Below are 20,647 nucleotides of genomic sequence, written 5' to 3' on the forward strand. Positions count from 1 at the left end.
TTAAAGGCGAAAAGGGGTTTATTAAACCAAAATCCAAAATCACATCCACCAGATAACTAAGAACAGGAACAGAGGCAAGGCAAAACAATTCCACTCTCCGAAAACAAACCGCTTATTAATACAGGTGAACTGAGAGTTACTCACACGCTGGAAAGTTGTCTCCTAAGAGAGCAGGCAACTGAGAAGAGTCCAAAAAACAACCAAAGGCACAATAGAGTCCAGAAGGGAGAAATCCACAGAAAAGTCCAGAGCTAACGGGATCCAGAACGGATTGAGGGGAAACGGCATGTGGGTCGGTCCAGACATACAATGCTCCCACGCCAACTGAGGGGAGCAGAGGGCTTTTAAGCGCCCATGCAGCACTCAGCTGTCATCCAGCAGGCGAGCGGCCGGGAGAGAGAGAGAGACAGGAAGGAAAACCAGGACAGGAGCTGGAATGGGATCCTGAGAGCTGTGTGACATGGGCAGCTCGTTCAGCCAGCGCATCATCCCACCCAGAAGCAGAACTGAGCGCTTCAGGCGCTCCTTTGTGCCCACCGCCATCAGACTCTTAAACAGCAGCGGAGGCCACAGTACATCACAGCACTGACCCCCCTGTAACTACTGTACATGCTCATACTTCACTGCACTGCATAGCTCAGTTGTCCTGGATGACACTTTTTCGACACTGTGAATACCTCATACTGTTTGCTGCTACTGGTCAGTTTATTATCTCCCCATTTTGTTTTGTTTATTATATGTCACCCTTGGTTTGTCCTAAAAACGATGTGTAATTCTTAAACCCAATGCATGCTACTACCCTTGGATCCAATAAAAAGCCAAAACTGTGAATAACGTCCACATTAAAAATCAGTATTTTTCCAACCTGACTGTATTTTTTCCTGGATTTAAATCAGCTGAAATATTGTTGTTTTCTGTAGAAGTTGTTGTTGTTTCACTTCTGGATGAAAGTTTATTTCATGGACAAAAGCAGACAGATCATTTTCTGGATTTTTCTTGGTAAATCGTGGATCACTGGAGCTCAGCGACGACGTTTGTTTCTTCATTTCTGCTTCTGGTTTCTACAGAGCTGGAAAGATGAGACAGAAAACAAGTCTGATGATCAAATACAAAATACATCCTGAAATGAATCTACTTTAGCTGTCTAAGTAGCCTCCTGGTGCAGCGATAAACTGCTCCCAGAGCTCCTGCTACACTCTGAATGTGACCGTGACACACTGTTAGCTTGATTCTAGCTTGATTTAGTCCATCTTTTTACCTTTATCAATCCACTAGGAAGCTACTTTGAACAGAAAAGATTTTCTTTTTATATTAAAAAATGTAAAAAAGTAAGGGTGGACGAAATAAAGCTAACCAGTGTGTCACGGTTCTGTTTCAAGTGTAGCAGGAGCTTTTGGAGCAGTTTATCGCTGCACAAGAGACTAATTCGACAGCTAGAGTTGATAAAACTGAACTTTGTGAATCAGATTTCTTTCACAAACTGCTGTTAAAAGAGGAACAAGTACAGATTTGTAGAAAAAGCAGTCCAGGTTTGGCCTCTGCATGAATAAAATCACCACAGTGTCTGTCTTTGTACTGGAATTAAGACACCAATAAGCCTGAGGAGGTCTGTCTGAGCAGAAAGTAGAACTTGTGTTCCCCTCCTGGACTCTGAAGCTACAGAGCCTTGTGAAAGTATTCGGCCCCCTTGAACTTTTCAACCTTTTGCCACATTTCAGGCTTCAAACATAAAGATATAAAATTCTAATTTTTTGTCAAGAATCAACAACAAGTGGGACACAATCGTGAAGTGGAACGAAATTTATTGGATATTTTAAACTTTTTTAACAAATAAAAAAACTGAAAAGTGGGGTGTGCAATATTATTCGGCCCCTTTACTTTCAGTGCAGCAAACTCACTCCAGAAGTTCAGTGAGGATTGATGTGAATGATCCAATGTTGTCCTAAATGACTGATGATGATAAATAGAATCCACCTGTGTGTAATCAAGTCTCCGTATAAATGCACCTGCTCTGTGATAGTCTCAGGGTTCTGTTTAAAGTGCAGAGAGCATCATGAAGCCCAAGGAACACACCAGACAGGTCCCAGATACTGTTGTGGAGAAGTTTAAAGCCGGATTTGGATACAAAAAGATTTCCCAAGCTTTAAACATCTCAAGGAGCACTGTGCAAGCAATCATATTGAAATGGAAGGAGTATCAGACCACTGCAAATCTACCAAGACCCGGCCGTCCCTCTAAACTTTCACCTGGAACAAGGAGAAGACTGATCAGAGATGCAGCCAAGAGGCCCATGATCACTCTGGATGAACTGCAGAGATCTACAGCTGAGGTGGGAGAGTCTGTCCATAGGACAACAATCAGTCGTACACTGCACAAATCTGGCCTTTATGGAAGAGTGGCAAGAAGAAAGCCATTTCTCAAAGATATCCATAAAAAGTCTGGTTTGAAGTTTGCCACAAGCCACCTGGGAGACACACCAAACATGTGGAAGAAGGTGCTCTGGTCAGATGAAAGCAAAATCCAACTTTTTGGCCACAATGCAAAACGATATGTTTGGCGTAAAAGCAACACAGCTCATCACCCTGAACACACCATCCCCACTGTCAAACATGGTGGTGGCAGCCTCATGGTTTGGGCCTGCTTTTCTTCAGCAGGGACAGGGAAGATGGTTAAAATTGATGGGAAGATGAATGGAGCCAAATACAGGAGCATTCTGGAAGAAAACCTGTTGGAGTCTGCAAAAGACCTGAGACTGGGACGGAGATTTATCGTCCAACGGGACAATGATCCAAAACATAAAGCCAAATCTACAATGGAATGGTTCACAAATAAACGTATCCAGGTGTTAGAATGGCCAAGTCAAAGTCCAGACCTGAATCCAATGGAGAATCTGTGGGCAGAGCTGAAGACTGCTGTTCACAAACGCTCTCCATCCAACCTCACTGAGCTCCAGCTGTTTTGCAGGAAGAATGGGCAAGAATTTCAGTCTGTGGATGTGCAAAACTGATAGAGACATACCCCAAGTGACTTGCAGCTGTAATTGCAGCAAAAGGTGGTGCTACAAAGTATTAATGCAAGGGGCCCAATAATATTGCACGCCCCACTTTTCAGGTTTTTATTTGTTAAAAAAGTTTAAAATATCCAATAAATTTCGTTCCACTTCACGATTGTGTCCCACTTGTTGTTGATTCTTGACAAAAAATTAGAATTTTATATCTTTATGTTTGAAGCCTGAAATGTGGCGAAAGGTTGAAAAGTTCAAGGGGACCGAATACTTTCACAAGGCACTGTACCTGAGGGGATGAGATAGATGGGCCGGCTGGTGGAGGAGAAGTTATGGGAGAAGACGTAGAGGTGGTAAATACAGGTGTACGTCCCTCTGTGGAGGCCTTCTGCTGCAGGAAACAGGAAAACGGCCGAATGTGTGACGGCTGGAAGGACGTAGTTGAGCGTTGAGCTGGAGGAGTTGAAGACGAGCTGGAAGGAACCTCCTGGATACTGAGGCCTGGTGGAGCAGATGATGCTGAAGTTGGAGCCCAAGAGGACCTTAACCTTCTGCTGCTGGACTTCAAGACGGGACGAAGACACGGAGATGTTTGGTTGAACCAGCAGATCTGGAAACACAGAGGTTCCTTAATCTACACTGTAAAAAATCAGCTGTTTTAACTGTTATTTGGTGAAGAATTACTGTTATTTAAATTACAGACGAAATCTCACTGAAAAGTAGATTTTTATAAACACTAATTCATTCTTTTACAGACATTTGATGAGATTTTTAGAAAAATTCTGTTCATTAAGACTTTTTTAGAATGTAATAAAATGCTCTTTTTTCAGTTTTGTTAAATTACAGAAAATAACTAGAAATAAAATGTGCACATTAAAAATCAGTATTTTTATGAACAGCTTTTGACCATAAACCTGAAAAAAATCTGTATTTTCCAGATGTTTGTCATCATTTGAAAGAAAAAATAAGGACTGAAAATTTATCTTTTAACTGATATTTTTAAATTTTCACAGTTTAGTTAAATTACAGATTTTATCTTTAGAATCACAAAAGTATAGAACTAGAAAACAGGACAAAACATCAATAAAAACATTAAATATTTACAAATGTTGTTTTGTTCTTTTGCAAAGTTGGACTGTAAAATCACATTTTTTATGTTTTACATTTTAAATTTATATTTTTTACTGTATTTTAATAACAAACATGTTTTGTTACAGATATTTACTGTTAGTGGAAGAAAAACTCTGATAAAATGTTTTTAAACTGTTACTTTACAGATTTTCAGAGTTTTGTTAAATTAAAGATAATTTCCAGTCAAACAGTAAAAACTAACTCATGATGGTCATCTGAATAAATAATGTCTCCATGGTGGATCTTTGTGGCTGCTGCAGCTGCACACTGAGGGAAAGAAGGAACCAAGAAGCAGAATTTGTGCTCCTTAGTTCATCTTTCAGAGGAAACACCTGAAGCTGTTGTTACCTGAACAGATCACCTGCAGACTATAGGAGTCTCTGGCCTCATCGCTCAGAAACAGACAGTCCTGAAGGGAAACAGTCGACTGGAAGCAGGAGGACTCGATACGCCACACGGGTCTCTTTGATCCGATTCTCTCTAAATCTGTAGTCACGATAGAACCACATCTGAGCTGAGAACACACTGCTGATGCTGCTGCTGATGTCCACTTCTGACTCCAGTACCAGTCCTCGTCCACCGCGGGCCTCCAGTCTTCATGGACCTTCATCTGCAGCTCACCTGCACAGGTGCTTCTGTTTCCCACCAGCCTCACTTGGTCTGGAGCTGAGAGGAGACAGGAGCAGCTCTGAGAAGGTTCTACTGATGTGTTCTGAACAACGTTTTCTCTCAGTTCCCAGAATGTTCTTCTGAAAAGTAGAAGAACTAAAGATGTCTTGGTGAGAACATTGTTAGACTGAACGTTCTCCAAACGTTGTGGAAACGTTTGACAGATTCTAGAACATGTTCCCTCAACAACATCTTCAGAACGTCTTCAGAAAACGTTCCTGCATCCTGACATCAACACCTCAGACAACAGACAGTCTTTGCAGACAGAACGTTCCACCTTTGTGGAAACATCTTTTAAAGAACGTTCTGTCGTCTGAGGAGGTAACACCTTAAAAACATTTTCTGAATGTTTCATTGAAAACGTCATTTGTTATCATCAGTGTTTGAAAGAAGAACGTTCCCTCAACATACAAGCTAAACCTTCCTCCTTTAATAATGTCACATTACAGGAACATTTTATGAACATCATCTGAGGCCTGGAGAACATCTGGAAAACGTTTTGAATATTGGTTTGAGAACCTGATCTGAGTTTCTGACAACATCCTCTGAATGCTGCATTCAGACTTTTTGTTCTTTACAGGAACATCACTGTAAACTTTCTGAGAACATTCTCTGAACATTTGATGAGTTTTTTCTCCATAAAATCATGAACACTTGTGGGTAACGTTCTCCAACGCTGTGGGAACGTTACCTGCTGTCTGGGAGTGATTCCAGCTGCAGCTTTACCTGAGCAGGTGAGTGTGACGGTGGTTCCAGGTGAGCAGGTGTCTCTATCTGAGCGCTCACAGTGCAGCAGAGCAGACTCATGGCCTCCACACCGGAACTCTGGGATCCACTCTGGAGCTTCTCCATAGAGTTCCTCCTTAAACCCTGAAGGAGAACCACAGCCCAGCTCCCTGCAGACCACCTCAGCATCCTGCAGGTCAAATCCATCTGAACACACTGAGGACCACACCTGGTTCCTCTTCACCTGCAGTCTACCTGAACACCGATGAGTCCCGCCCACCAGCCTCACAGAGTCTGCAGGAGGAGATAGAAGATCAGAAGGTTCAACATTTGGACAAATTCCATCATTACAACATTCCTGTGTCGGAGCTGATTCACACTGTAAAAAATTACAGCATTTCAACAGTTTTTATCTGAATATTTTTGGAATAATTTACTCATATTTTTCATTTTTTCCTGCCGTGACGTTTGAGGAAACACTGATCAACACTTTTTTTAATCATTTCCTGATGTGTCTGAATATTATGATTTTATTTTTATGAATTTTCTCTTATCTGCTAAATTATAAATAATATACTGCAAATTAAAAAACAGAAAAAATACTAGCTTGGGTGTTGACTGTAAACAAACAAAAACCCTTAAATAATCTGTCAATAACATCCATGCACGCATCTGAAAATCACACTGATGCCGGACGGTCACGAGCGGGCCGCTACGTGGTCACGTGACCGCGCTTTCAGCTTGATGGTCCGATGGTAGCTTGGAAAATCCAAACTGAATCTCCATGTAATCTCCTATCTCCATGTTAGGAGATACAGGAGAGTCAGTTTGGTATTGTGCCAATTGAATCGCGTTTCCCTCACGGTACAGTTTGGTACGACCAATCACAGCACGGGAGGCGGGAGTTGATGCTGCGTCATCATCAGCGCCTGGATTATCCATAAAGATGATGCCGGAGGAGGAGGAGGAGGAGGAGGAGGAGGAGGGCCACCGCCGTAAAACAAGAAGGAGAGAGAGAGAGAGAGGAGGGGGGCCAAAGCGAATCTTTTTGTGGTCTCTTGGCGTTTTGGATGGCGTTAGTCGTTGCCTCTTTTCACTTGACGTTTCCGACGATGAGGAGGCAGTGGATGGCTCGTTACTTTCGGCTTCTTGCCATTGTTTGTACAGAGGAAAATCCCGTTCCAAACGTGTGAGTAAATTTAAGCAACTTTCACACTTACGCAGCGACTTGGTTTGGCTCCGATTTAAAAGCTGCAGTCAATTCCAGCCATTTTCAGTCCAAAAAATCGCTAATATTCTATTTGTAAATGAAAATATGATGAGAAATACAGGGAATATTGGACACACATCGCGAAATGCATTTCCTTGAAAACGACCGATTCGTGGATCATATACCGACTTCAAGACATGATTTGGACGAAATAGTTTACTGGCTTGTGTCGTCTGGATGTCCAAGGTTGGATTATGGCCGTTTTTTGTGGAATCTTTTTTTTGTGTGTAATAATGAACCCGGAAATGTGAGTCGCGCTGTGTGCGTTGAAGCCGTGTATAGAGAACGGATGGATGGATATTCGTTGTTTGTTGGACAAATGTGTTTATATTACCGCCGTGGTAATCACATCTGAAAGTGATTTATACCGGCGGATTCATGAGAATCTAAGCTTTCCATCGGTGTATAGTGTTTGTATAATCGTGTTTGCAGTTTCAGACATTTAGCAAATTGCTTATGCAGATCTCAAAGTGTACCGCGGGCGGGACACTGAAGCACAACGGGTTAAAGTTATTCCTAACACCGCTAATCGTTCGGAAGGAGTCTTTTGTTGCGTAGCCTTTTCAAAAATAAGTGTTGTACTTGAGAGTACCCCATGTATTCGCAGATTTTTGTGACAAAAACGGCAGTAATCACCGCGACGCTTTCTCGGCTGCATGCCATTGTTGTTTGGACTACATGGACTTCAAGGTCGATTTGTTTGTGCGTCACATCCGTGTTACGCTGATTGGTTCTTTCTCGTTCAAGCTGCATTCGTTAGCCCCTCCTTTTTGAAATCGTCTCGCATCATCGCAATGCCAGACTGCCTTTATTTGTATTTATATTAATACATAAATAAAGTCAGTCTGGATTTTCCAGGCAAGTCCAGTAGATGAGTCTGATAAAGACAGCGGCTCGGCCGCAAACTTTCTCTATTATTTTGAAAACACTAAAGGGAAAAGTATTTCTAAAGCATTTGAGGCGAGAAATGATCTGTGCAGCAGCTGAACCTGTCCTGGTTTTAGTTCACCGACGGCTCGTTTAGATGTTGAAGGACAAGTCCAGTCTACTTTATGTAAATGAGCTGCAGGTAAACACTCTGGATCACAGCTGGAAACACACCAACCGGACCAACATGCCACATGCGATGTGTCGCATCTAGTGGACACACACCTTAAGTCACTGCATTATCCTACATTTGTTCCACTTTAAAGTGAGGAAATGTAACGTCAGTCTCTCTGGTAGCTTGTCCGATGCTAGGGTTAGCTTATTAACTGATTAATGACAGTGATAGAGTGTGTGTGACTGAGAGAGATACGATTTATTTCACTTTAATCATCTTAAGCATGGTTTGGATATGCATTATAAATAAACGTATGTTGCACATTATCGTGGTAATAATTTGAAGATTAAGCCTCAAGTTTTAATTTTCTGACAAAGTCAGAGTGAAGACACTGGTCTGTGTTGGAGTGAGGCAGGATGAACTACACTGATAGGCTTTATGATAGAAAGACATCATGTCCACCACAGCAAGCAGCTGTCTGACTGAGAGCATCCTCAGCATGACGTCACTGACATGAGGCCTCTGATGGTTGAAGATGAAGGCTTCACTACAATCATCTTATTTGTTCTGTCATTTCAAATCTTCTATTTCTGAATAAAGAGGCGGAAATTAAATTTTTTTTATCCGATTCATCGATTAATCGAAAAAATAATCGGCCGATTAATTGACTATTAAAATAATCGTTAGTTGCAGCCCTAATTGACAATAACCTGAATATCATTATTTTACCAATATTTGTCATTATTTAAAATAAAATACATATTTCAGAATTAAAAAAAGGTTTTTAAAAATAGTTTAAAAAACATTAGTTCAGTTGTTGCAAAATTTCCCTCTGGGGTTTAATAAACTCTGAGTTGATTTAAAAAGAACTGAAACAAAACAAACGTGGCCCAAACTTTTCATTTTGTTCACACAAAAAATCAGAATTTTCACAGATTCTTTTCAACAGATTTTTCATGTTTTGTTAAATTACAGATAAAATTGACTAAAATGACAGAAATAAAAATTACACTTTTCATGTTTTGTCATTATTCTTATGATTATTATTCTTAGTGGTTCCTCCTCACCTGAGCAGGTGATCTCCACTCTGAAGGGGGGCCGTTCTGGAGTTCCTTCAGCTCTGGACTCATCTCTGGTGACCAAGTCTTGTGGAGGTTCCTGGTCCAGAGTTCTCCTGAGTGAAACCACAGAACCACAGCTGATCCTCCTGCAGACCTGATCTGCTGCCGTCAGGTTCCAGTCCAGGTTCTGGTCCCTCACTGGTTCCCAGTCCGACTGACGCTGCTGCTCCAGTCTGCCAGAACAGGGACTCGGACCTCCGATGGGACAGGAAGTGGAGGCTTTCAAAATAAGACTCCCAGGAATTTATCAAAACAATGAAAATCAGTAAAATAGCAGCGATCAGCCCTAAAATACAAACTTTGATTCAAATAATGACAAAGATCAGGAAAATAATTAGATTTATTGCTATATGTCTAAATAGAGTTCAAAAGAAAATGAAGAACTTTAGTTTTCTTCTTTTTACAGTCAACATCTAAGTGCATATATCTGTATTTATGTATTTTAGGGCTGGGACTTTAACGTGTTCATTCACATCAATCAACTGCAGAAAAAAGCATTAAAAATAACCCTTTTCATCACACCTTTCTCAGTTCCCTAATTTCTGTCACACCAGTAACTCTGAAGAACACTTCAGTCCAGTAGGTGGCGCTAATGAACCTAAAATCTGTTTCCAGTGAAGAAGATCCACAGGAGTGACGTCAGCACATAATAAAGCTTAATGAAGAGTGAAGGAAGACGAGACGCATTGAGCTTGGTGGGCGCAAAGTTTTCTTTGAAAAAAACGTCCAGATGGCAGCTTGGATAAAAGCTGGTTGAGTGCAAACTGTGCAACAAAGTTTTCTGATCACCTCAGAGTAAAACATGCTGCAGAATGCCTGATTCCAGAGCATTTTCTATTCAGCTCCATTTTTGTGTGTTTTATCATAAATAGACATTTTAACAGCAAATTGGTGAAGAAAAAGTCATTAGAATGCATGAAATGAACAGTTTGATGCTGAAATTCCAACAGAACCTGCAGCCGTGTGTAGTTTTTTCATAAATAAAGACGTTTTAACAGTAAATTTGCACAGAAAATGAACAAATAGATGCAGAAAATTCACCCAGAAAGCAGGAAATGAATAATTGCGTGCTCAGATTCCTTATGCAGTCTGTTGTGAAGCATGGAGATATGAGATCCCAGAATCAGCCACAAGAGGGAGACTCTGACAGAACAACAGCTAAATAAGGGAACATTGTGATGTTATAACCTGTGATTTAGGATCAGATTATGCCATAACCTAATGAATGATAACTGTTAAAATAAGAGGTTTTAACCTGGTAATGAGGTGAGAAGTCAGGAGCTAAGTGAACGAGGGTCAAGTGTTCACCGTAGAGATTAAACTCACAATAGATTGGGGGTTTTTTAAAAGTCGGTACATATTGTCCAAAAGATTGCACAATGGGATGCCAGCGACGGGGGGGGCAAGATGGGCTGTCTAGACAGTCCAAAATAGACAGTTTCAGTTCCTTAAAAGTGGAGGTGTCCATGCGGTCGGTGCATGGTACAAGTGTGCGAGTTGGGAGGGTTAGAAATTAAGCTATTGCTCAAATTAATTTAGTATGAGACCATTGCTGTGTTAATTAAGGGTGCAGTCATTGCATGTGCAGAAGGTTCAGTTCACTATAAATTACATCTGATCGAGATGCAAGCTGGGAGTCGTTGGGTGGTAGTCGCTCAATGCAAACCAAGGTAGAAATGCCCTGAGCTAAGGGGATTTTATCACGGGGATTCAACATGATCTGCAAAGGAATAACTGTTCTGTTGGAATTATGGACCAAAGTACTGCTTAGTGCTTGAGGATTATGGAACTGTGATCTGGATATAATGCTGTCTGAAGGAACATTACTGAACTCTATTTCCTCCGTGAGGAACAACACCTGAATGGATGAACAAAGTTTTACTGGCCCAAACAACCAAATTGGATACATGCAGATCTAAATCTGGTCCTGACCCCCGTCCACTTCAGTTAAGTTAATTATCAGAGGAAGCAGGATTAGGTGTGTGGATGGGGGCAGTGAGAGGCTAGGCGAATTTTCCTCGAATAACCAGCTTAAACGTTCTTCAGAACACATCTGGGTCAGACCCCACTGGACTGGAGAACCGGACCCGTTAGACGGAGAGCTGAGGAGGGGGGTAGGGAGTCCGGTGATCCTCTGAAGATCAATTATTAATTTAGCTGGTCATAGGGGGATTTACAGGGTCTCTCTCTCCGCCCTCTACCCTTTGGGTTTGTCTCAAGTCGGAAGTTATTTTTCATTAATAAAGACATTCTAACAGCAAATTCTTGCAGAAAATGAACAAACTGGTGCAGAAAAATGACCCAGAATGCATTAACTACATGTTTGATGCTCAAATTTCCTACCAACGCTGCAGCCTTGTGTTGTTTTTAAATAAATAAAGACTTTTTAACAGCAAATTGCTGCAAACAACAAACAAATTGGTGCAGAAAAATGATCCATATTGCATTAAACTAATAGTTTGACGGCCATATTTCTAACAAAACCTGCAGCCGTGTGTAGTTTTTTGAATAAAAAAAGACGTTTTAACAGTAAATTTGCACAGAAAATGAACAAATAGATGAAGAGAAATGACCCAGAATGCATTAAATTAATTGTTTGACGCTGAGATTTCCTCCCAAAGCTGCAGCCTTGAACACACCAGTGAGCTTTTCTTTCTGTATTCTGTGTTCCTTTCAGTATTTGTGGTGGATGCATCAGTTCAGAGCTTGGAGAATCAAAGTGTAAACGTGTCCGTCAGTAAATAAGGTCCTACCTGAGCTGCACAAACCCACAAACAGCGTCAGAGCTCTGAGGTCCATGTCGGCGGCTGCAGACTGAACTTATTTCCTCCTTTAACGTCTTTATCAGACCAGAGTGGGTTCAGCCTCCTGCTGCTGCTTTAAGGAAACATTTTACAGCAAAGATCCTGCAGAACCACAAACAAACACTGAAGGTCTTCATTTCAGAAGAAAATTATAAAAAATAACAACCTAAAGAGTGAAATCTGGCAGAAAATGAGGCTAAAAATACTTTAAAAAGCTGGAACAAAAATGATGCAAATATCTGTAAAATCATTATTTTTATGAACTGATTACTATTTGTAAAAATAAATATTGCAAGTTTTTCAAAAATAGAAAAAAATCTGTAAAATAATTTAGGTTTTTTAATTTTAAAATCATAAATATTTTCTTTTCTTAAATATTGACAAATATCTGCAAAATATACATTTTATTTATTTAGATACATTTATTTAGATATATTTTTAATTATTTATCTGTATTTTTTTATTTATTGTTAATTATTTATCTGTAAAAAAAAATCTTACCAAAATGACTCAGTACTCTAAATTTATTTTGTATTTTTATGGAACCAACCAATTTCAAGTTTTTAACAGCTTGCTTAGTATTTATTTAGCATTTTGGTTGTGACTGTAACTTGAAGACCTAAGAGTGATTCTTAAAGCAGTATTCCACAAATGCATGGGATGTCCCAAAACGTTTTTACAGAACTGTATTTTACCTTTACAAAATCAGCAAAATACCAGTTTATAGAATTATTTATGGTCAACCACACGTGTCAAATTATTGCAGGTATCTGTGAAATGATGACGTTTGCTGATTTAAATCCAGTAAAATAGGTGATTCCATGCTGAAACTTTGCACTCTCTGCTGTCATTTCACTATTTTTTACATCTAAATGATCAAAACAGGAAACATCTGTAAAATTAAACTAAACGGTGCAAAAAAAAAAAACTTTCTGTGAGCAGATTTCTGCTGCAGCAGAAGTAAGAGCTGAGAAGAGGAAACCGTCTTATCGAGAAGGGTATGTCTGTAAAGCCGTATGCTGCACGAATACGGCCCCTTCTTCTTCTTCTTCTTTTTGTTTTATGGCGGTTGGCAAAAAACTTTAGGTTACATTTACCGCCACCTTCCGGTAAGGAGTGTGGGCCAGGAAGGCCCCAGCATTCAACACCTTCTTAAACTCTCCTAATTAACCCAGTGACACAAAGAAACGTCAGCAGCTCTTTATATACATCGAACGTAGAGTCTCTCTGCAAAACAGTCCCCAAAGAAAAGATTAACCCTCTATTCTCCAAACGTCTACTTAAAACTCTTCTTTGCTGTTCATACTTCCTGCATCTCATCAAAACATGCTCAACTGTCTCATTCTCCTCACAATTTTCACACTGCCCGTAGGATGCTTTCCAATCAGTTTCAGAGTACTATTCAATCGTGTATGTCCAAATCTCAATCTCGCTACTACATCTTCTTCCTTCCTTGCCAACAGACCCCCAACCCCTGGCCCCCTAATCTTCTTTTGAAATGAATAATAAAACCGTCCCTTTACCTCCTCATCCCAATCTCTCTGCCATTCACTCTCTAACTTCTTTTTAACTATGCTCTTAATTTCAGCCTTGCTGTACTTAACTTGAGAATCCACCATCTCTTTTCTTGCCCCTCTCTTTGCATAGGCATCTGCCAGCTCATTCCCTTCAACTCCTATGTGTGCTGGTACCCAAAGAAAAACTAATTGTTTTCCAGACACGTTTATTCGATAAACCACTTGTAATATATCATATACTATATCTTGCCTCGACTCAGACCTCATATTTTGTATACTCATTAACGCACTACTGGAATCAGATGCTATAACTACTTGCATTGCTGCACTTTCTTCTACCCAGTGTAACGCAAACAAAATTGCCACTAACTCTCCCGTAAACACTGCTATATTATCATTTACCCTTTTAAAAACTCTAATGTCAAGACTTGGAATAACAAAAGCAATCCCAACCCTCCCATCTTCTAACCTTGACGCATCTGTATATATTGATAGCCAGGAGGAAAACCTCTTCTCTATATATCCTGTTACACTACTACTACCACATTTCTTTCCCTGTAGCTCAAGATCTACATCAGGCCTTTTCAATATCCATGGGGGGACTACAGAGATCGGAACAGCAGGACTAACATCCATCTGTGCAATACCAAAGTCTCGAGCTTTTCGTCTACTTATCCACTCAAAACTGTTCAGCTGAGCTCGCTCCCCTTCTTGACAACTACATAACAGTTTTAAACCTGGATGATTACTTTTATGACCCCTAAGACCTGCCCAATATGTCAACAGTAGCTGCAGTCTTCTGTATTTTAGAGGCATCTCTCCTAACTCTACCTGAAGGGCAGACACTGGAGTTGACTTCATTGCTCCACAACAAATCCTCAGCGCCTGGCTCTGCACTACATCTAATTTCATTAAATTACTTTGTGCTGCCGAATTATATACTACACATCCAAAATCAAAAACAGATCTGATTAATGCTGTGTACACTATTTTTAAGCATACTCGACTTGCTCCCCAGTCCCGCCCTCTAAGGCATCTCATCACATTCACTACCTTCTTACATCTCTCCTCAGTTTTCCGAATATGCAACCTCCAAGTCAGCCTGCTATCAAACCATAGTCCTAAATATTTAAACTCATTCACTCTTTCCAAACGAATACGGCCCCACCCTTCCCGTAAGTTTTTTAAAAACAGCGCCACCTGCCGCAATGGATCAGAACTACAGTGTACAATTTCCGTTTAAAATCCGTGATTTCACTCAAAATATACTTACAACACAAAAGGCTTATTGAAGGAGAATTCCCGTTCATTTTAACCCCTGTAAGTTTTTCTACAGAGCCAGAGGCTGCTCTTTCTGGACCCCACCGATAGGACGGCAATTTAAGGGCCGCCTGCTTCATCTCAGGCCCCGTTGTTTGTGTTGCCCATTGTGTTAACGCTAAAGGAAGTAGCAGCATTTATCGCCGTGATGGACGGCGGTAAAGACTGAATCGTTTTATTAGTTTAACTTTATAAAACAAATAAACGATTGATTTAGAGCGCTTTAAAGTTTAACGTTATAAACACTTCTGCTGTTTTCATTTCCGGAGAAAAGTTTTTAACCTGCTAAACTGAGGAACAAGCTATGTTTGAGCTCGTCATTCATTAGCACAGACGACCACTTTTATATCGTTCCGCTGCTGTAAAACCAACGCTTAGCTTGTTTAATAATTTGTTTAATTGAGTTCTAGCCAGATTTTGGAGGCCCAGGTCCAGGTGATTATAATTAACTACAAGCAGCATATTAAAGGCATTAGAGGAGATTTAATTTCCTACGACTTTGAACGTAGCATGCGCACATACAACCTCTCTCTCACCCCCCTCTAACCTCCCCCCTCTTAACATGTACGAAGAAACGCCCCCCTCCAGAAACTTGCGTAGGACTCGTGAAGTTGTCTTTTACGGCTGGGTCCCCCTGGATCTTTATCTGCCATTATGTAAAAAAAGATGAGCAAAACAAGTCTCCAGCTAACTACGAAGCTATACCAAAGCAACACATACACAAAACACGGAAGTCCAAGGCGTACGTAATCTACGTAACTAGGCCTGAGCCGGAAGATTTTTGATTGACAGGAAAGGGAGCAAACCAAACGCCTCGGTCCGAGCGCATTGATTGGTTGATGTTTTTCAGGTCCTGCCATGTCCACAGTTTATTTTTTTTTATTCTTTTAGAGACCATACATACAAGTCCACTAAAGGTCAGTATATTCATTTTATGTGAATCAGACAAACTAAACAAAAAAAACATCCTCCATAATGCCTTTAATTAACCCTTCACCAGATGGTAAAAGCATGTTGAAATGATCTCTTCCTGTTAGAACTGTTTGTGTTCTACTGGTTCTCTGGCATAGTTTACCAAGAACCTTTATGGACCTGTTACTAGTTTTTCCACCTGCGACCAGTTCAGATGTCTGCTGTGAAAAGGATTAAACTGTGAAAGTACATTTACTTCATCGTTAGACTTTTCATTATCACATTTCTTTGTGATGCTGAGACGCTTAGTATATTTAACGCTCAGGTTTGATGTCGGCTTATCCTTCACTCTGTCTACTGAACAGCCTGGATGAAGCTGCATCATTTCACAGACTGAATCCAGGACAGAACACTTTAATGTATTGGTCCACCTCTCAGATTAAACTTGATTTATGTTTGTTTATGTTCACAAAATGATCTGAAAATGTTCAGTTTCTCTCTTCATTTGAAGATGCACATAATAATTCAGTCAGGCAGATCTCTCCCAGTGTTGAACAGAAGCACCACATGTTGCAGTGATTATCGTTGCCCATTCTGCTGCCCAACAACGTTCCGCCCGCAAAAGTCGAGCAAGGTCAGAGCCCATGAAAGTCATTTTAACAGGGCAGTTTTCCATGAAGGTAAAGTTTAAAAACATTCTCCCAAGAAATATAAATGGTGCTAAAATATGTCTGCGCATTAAAAGAAATGTGATTATTAAGTCTATTTTGAAACACGTGGCAGACATTGTAGGCTTACTTACATTAGCACTGAAGAACTGCAAGAGTTATATTCTTAATCTCAAAACATCCTTTAATTCAATTTTGTGTTTTTTTCTATAGAGATCTTGCTCAGCAAATTGATCCTGGGAGCTGGACTGAGAGGACTGGCTGTGATATTGTGGTGACAAAGAAAAGCATAATTATCTCCTCCAAAATACTGTTACTGTTGATACTACTGCTTACTTCATGTAGAAGTCATCCTGTAATGGAGAAGGCAGCAGTTTTCAGTTATGTCTAATCCCATCTGTTTTATTTATTTTAGGGTCTGCCACGCCTGATGTCTGTGGGATTTTTATGCTTATGGTAAGGTCACATTTTTTAAACTGAGTATTTTGAAGCTTCTGTCAACACTGCAAATAAAATGCTTTGTTTTCCATCTTATCTGTTACAGTATACACTTTCCATTGTCACAAACCACGGGTTGGAATTCCAGGAGGTTAGTTTTAAAAAAAGTTTACACAAAGAAGAAACTGCTCTTTCCAAATGCTTTTGTTGTTCCACATACTCTTCGTTTTGAAGAGAAAGGACACATTTTGAACTCATTGTTTTCTTTCTATTGTCACACTGCTTCCAGATGGACATGCCTTTGGTACGGACGTGGTGTCTTCTTCTCATGCAGCGTTTCCAAACAGAGGGGTACGACAGCCTGAAACAAAACGTGTAAATACATTTTAGTTTCAAGTTAGAGGTTCACTTCCACTTCTACAAACTGATAACACGATCAGTGCCATGTCAGCAGAGCATCTGGTAACTACATTAAGTTCATCAGACCGTGGATGGCAGTCTTTGTCCAGAGTATTTGTGCATGTTGTCATGATTCCCCAGTGCCAGCACTGATTGAGTTGATCAGGAGCAGCTGAGAGGAAAGACAGCTGTGTGCAATGAGTTTGCAATCAGCTCAGCATAAAGCTTGGCGTGTCCTGCACTGCGTTGCTGTGTCATTGCTCCAGACCGGCCACATCTCTGCCACTTATCTCCCATGCCTCGTCTTGCCCAGATTCCTCCTTCTCCCTGTTGTGAGCACTCAGCTCTCTGGACTTTGGATTTTCCCGTCGGCCAACTGCTACAATCTGCTACCGTCACTCTTCCCGTGGTTTGGACTCTGCTCTGTTTCGCTACTAGTACAGCTCACACTATCTCCGCCGTCATCTCCCTCAGCTCTCATCTTCCCCTGGACTCTAGTGAGTTTCCCCCCTCTCTCCGTCATTTATTTAGCCTTACACTCATCACGGCCTTAAGCCGTCGCCTTCAGTTTTGTTTAGTTTAAGTTTCCTTTCCACGTTCCAGCAACGTCCCCTTTAGTTAATTTAGTTCTTTTTTCCTTTCCCTGTTTATCCCTCGTGCCTCCCTTTTGGAGAGTTTAATTAGTTAATTTGATTGTTAAATAAATTCTTATTTCATCCAGCCTGTCTGTTTGCCTGCTGCATGGGTTCACACACTCTGTTGTATGACACACGTCACTTTTTTTTTCATCACTGTGTTGGCTTTTTTCCCCCATTGTTTATCTTGAATGAGTTTTGTTGTTTGAAAGGTATGGCAAGAGGTTCACTTTCTGGACTAATGAAGCCAGAAGCTGCTCAAAAGAACCCTGAAGCCCATTTACAGAGGGCCAAGGCGGGCTGCTGTCACTGCAAAGGAGCAAGACTGGTGGACTTCATGATCCAGTCACAGGGAGCTGAGCAGCATTTGTGGTACTTGGAAAATGTTCCTGTTTTCTCATCATTGCAGAATGACTCAGAAAAGATTCAGTTAGGGCCTTTGTTATAATATTATCAGTGGACAGAACATTTTTTGGCTGTGTTTTGAAAGAATTCCTGAGTTCCAGAACTTCATTGTTTGTGTACTGTGGGTTGCTCTCATGATGTACTTGGTGGCAAATGTTCTACCTGGATTCATCAGGAGTCTTGTTGCCGGATGCCTTTCTGCCTGGACAGTGAGGAACAACAGGACAAGCTTTTTGGTTCCTAAAGGCTGTACTGCACAGAACACCAACACAGCTGAGCTTCACAGATGCAGTGCAGTTCATCTGTGGTGTTCTCTTTCCAGAGGTAGGCTTTGCCATGTAATACAATTCTACATGTTTCTGCTCCTGCACTTTATAGGCTCAATAAATATCCAACCTTTTATGGCGCCATTTGTGTATCTGCCTGTCTAACACGGCTTGCTCTGCTGTAAAATGGTAAATGTCAATTCTGTTGCTTAAAAATGAACCCTTTTCTTTTGGTGGGCCATCCTATGTCTATGCAGGACAATCTGTCCCTGCAGGAGGCTGAGCAGGTCTTCTTCAGTGGTCCTGCTTACCATCAAAGGTAGGAGTAAAGGATGCTTTTTAAATTTACACAATGCACTAAAATGTTTTGGTTTTTTAACGGTTTACTAATACAAGTAGTTTCCACCTTCGTTAAAGTCTACCAATGTCTGTGAATGTGTCCTCTTTAAGTGTTACCAGTATTAAGTCTGCAGTTATCGGATTTCTGTGGAGGTGTCTGAGTGTTGAGCAACACCACTAACTGCTGGTGTGTTTTTTTTTTTTTTTTTTTTTAATAAACTTTAAGGCTTCCAGCTAAGAGAACATGGAAACTGATGCTGCTAGATAAATGTTGAGGTTTGAACCAGAATCTGTTGATAAAGGCGACAAATACACGACATAGAGGGACCAGATGACGACAACGAGACACAAGACAATTAAACAAACAAGGAGTAAAATTGTCAAAATAAAACCCTAAAAAGAGAAAAAATAAAACTGAGACACAAAACGACAGACACAAAATGGTAACGACACAAAAAGACACAAAGCAACAAAAACGAGACAAAAAATAATAAAAACAAGAAAGAAAACAACAAAGACAAGACAAAAAATGACAGAAATTAGAAACAACAAAAACAATACAAATAAGACAATACAAAAACAAGACGCAAAACAAGGAGACAAAACAATACCATCGAGACACAAAACGACAGAAAACAACAAAACGAGACAACACAACAGAAACATCAGACAGTTTGGACAGGGGACGCTGCCATCGGACTCCAGGGATCAGGAGGAGGAGTGAAGACCGGCGAGTTCAGGGAAGTTCTGGTCATTCAAGGTTGAGAACCTGTTGGTCAGCTGGAGGTTACCTTCATGAGCCAGCACCCACGGCTCTTCATGGCTCAGGGTGGAGCAGACCAGAGCCTTATTCAGCTGTGAGAACACACAGAACCTAACATAACCCTGTTTACCAATCTAAGATCTGCGGATCAAGTCTGGATGAGGACTCCATTACTTGTCCAGAATGATTAAGTAATGTTACTAAATGACCAAAAATGTCAAAAAATGACTCACAAATTGTGTGAAATGACAAAGATCCAAAGTGTCCTAAAATGAATCCAAACTGACTTGTAACTTTACCAAAACTTGTCAAAATGATACAATTAATTCATATTCAGTCAAAACACTGTCAAAAATGATCAAAATTGACTGTTTATCCAAATTGACTTAAAATTTGACAATTATTCAGAAATTTGCTCAGAATGACTAAGAAATCTAAAAAATGACATAAAAAGGTTGTGAAAGAATGCCAGACGGCTTAAAATTTATCCAAACTGACTCGATTACTTGTCCAGGACTCAAAAATGGTCTTCAGTGACCAACAATGTCAAAAATGACTCACAAAATGTAGAAAATAACAAAGGCTCAAAATGCCCTAAAAAAGTGATTAGTAATTTTTCCAAAATTTGTCTAAAATGAAAAATTTCTCAGTTGACTCAAAAAACTGTCCTGAATGACCAAAAAATGGTCAAAAATGACTAAATTAATCCAAATTGATTCAAAAATGGATCCAAAATATGGTCTCAAATAAACAAAAAAAAAAGCCCAAACTGAAAAAGACGTGATCTGAAACGGCTTCAAATTTGTCCTAAATTACTTGTACCTGATGCAGAATGAGTCCAACTCAAGTTAGAAGACTTTTAGATGCACAAAAAAGCAGCTAAATAACCCTGAAGCCTACAAAGTGGTACATTTATCCGTCTGCATGTCGACTAAGATGAAGAATGAGACGTTTTTATTTCCGTAAACATCTACTCAGAACTGAAAACTAGCTTTAAACCTAAGAAACCCAGTTAGTGCAGCTCTGACCTGCAGCTAAAACCAACAGTGAAACTGAGCTGCTGGTACCAGAAAAATCAGATTCCTGGAGGACACGTTCTCCATTCACAGTCAGAAATATCTGGACCAGTTTAGAACAAAGAGAAAACACTTCGATCGAACACATGCCGCTCACGAAACACTTCACAGATGGAGAACTCAGCAAATGCAAACCAGAACG

The 20,647-nt window shown here is 40.3% G+C and overlaps 1 protein-coding gene across 1 annotated transcript; it reads right to left on the reverse strand.

Moving 5' to 3' along the window:
* On the reverse strand, window positions 1–11,871 carry LOC127536778 (scavenger receptor cysteine-rich type 1 protein M160-like). Its single transcript, XM_051958023.1, has 6 exons — window positions 11,717–11,871; window positions 8,910–9,158; window positions 5,531–5,824; window positions 4,484–4,801; window positions 3,294–3,614; window positions 1–1,069 (listed from the first exon to the last, which is right to left on the reverse strand). Exons 1-6 carry the CDS (start codon window positions 11,760–11,762, stop codon window positions 1,062–1,064), a joined length of 1,236 nt encoding a protein of 411 aa, XP_051813983.1. The 5' UTR covers window positions 11,763–11,871; the 3' UTR covers window positions 1–1,061.
* Window positions 11,872–20,647: the final 8,776 nt, after the last annotated feature.

The sequence above is a fragment of the Acanthochromis polyacanthus genome, chromosome 13 (assembly GCF_021347895.1).
Source record: "Acanthochromis polyacanthus isolate Apoly-LR-REF ecotype Palm Island chromosome 13, KAUST_Apoly_ChrSc, whole genome shotgun sequence".
NCBI lineage: Eukaryota > Metazoa > Chordata > Actinopteri > Pomacentridae > Acanthochromis > Acanthochromis polyacanthus.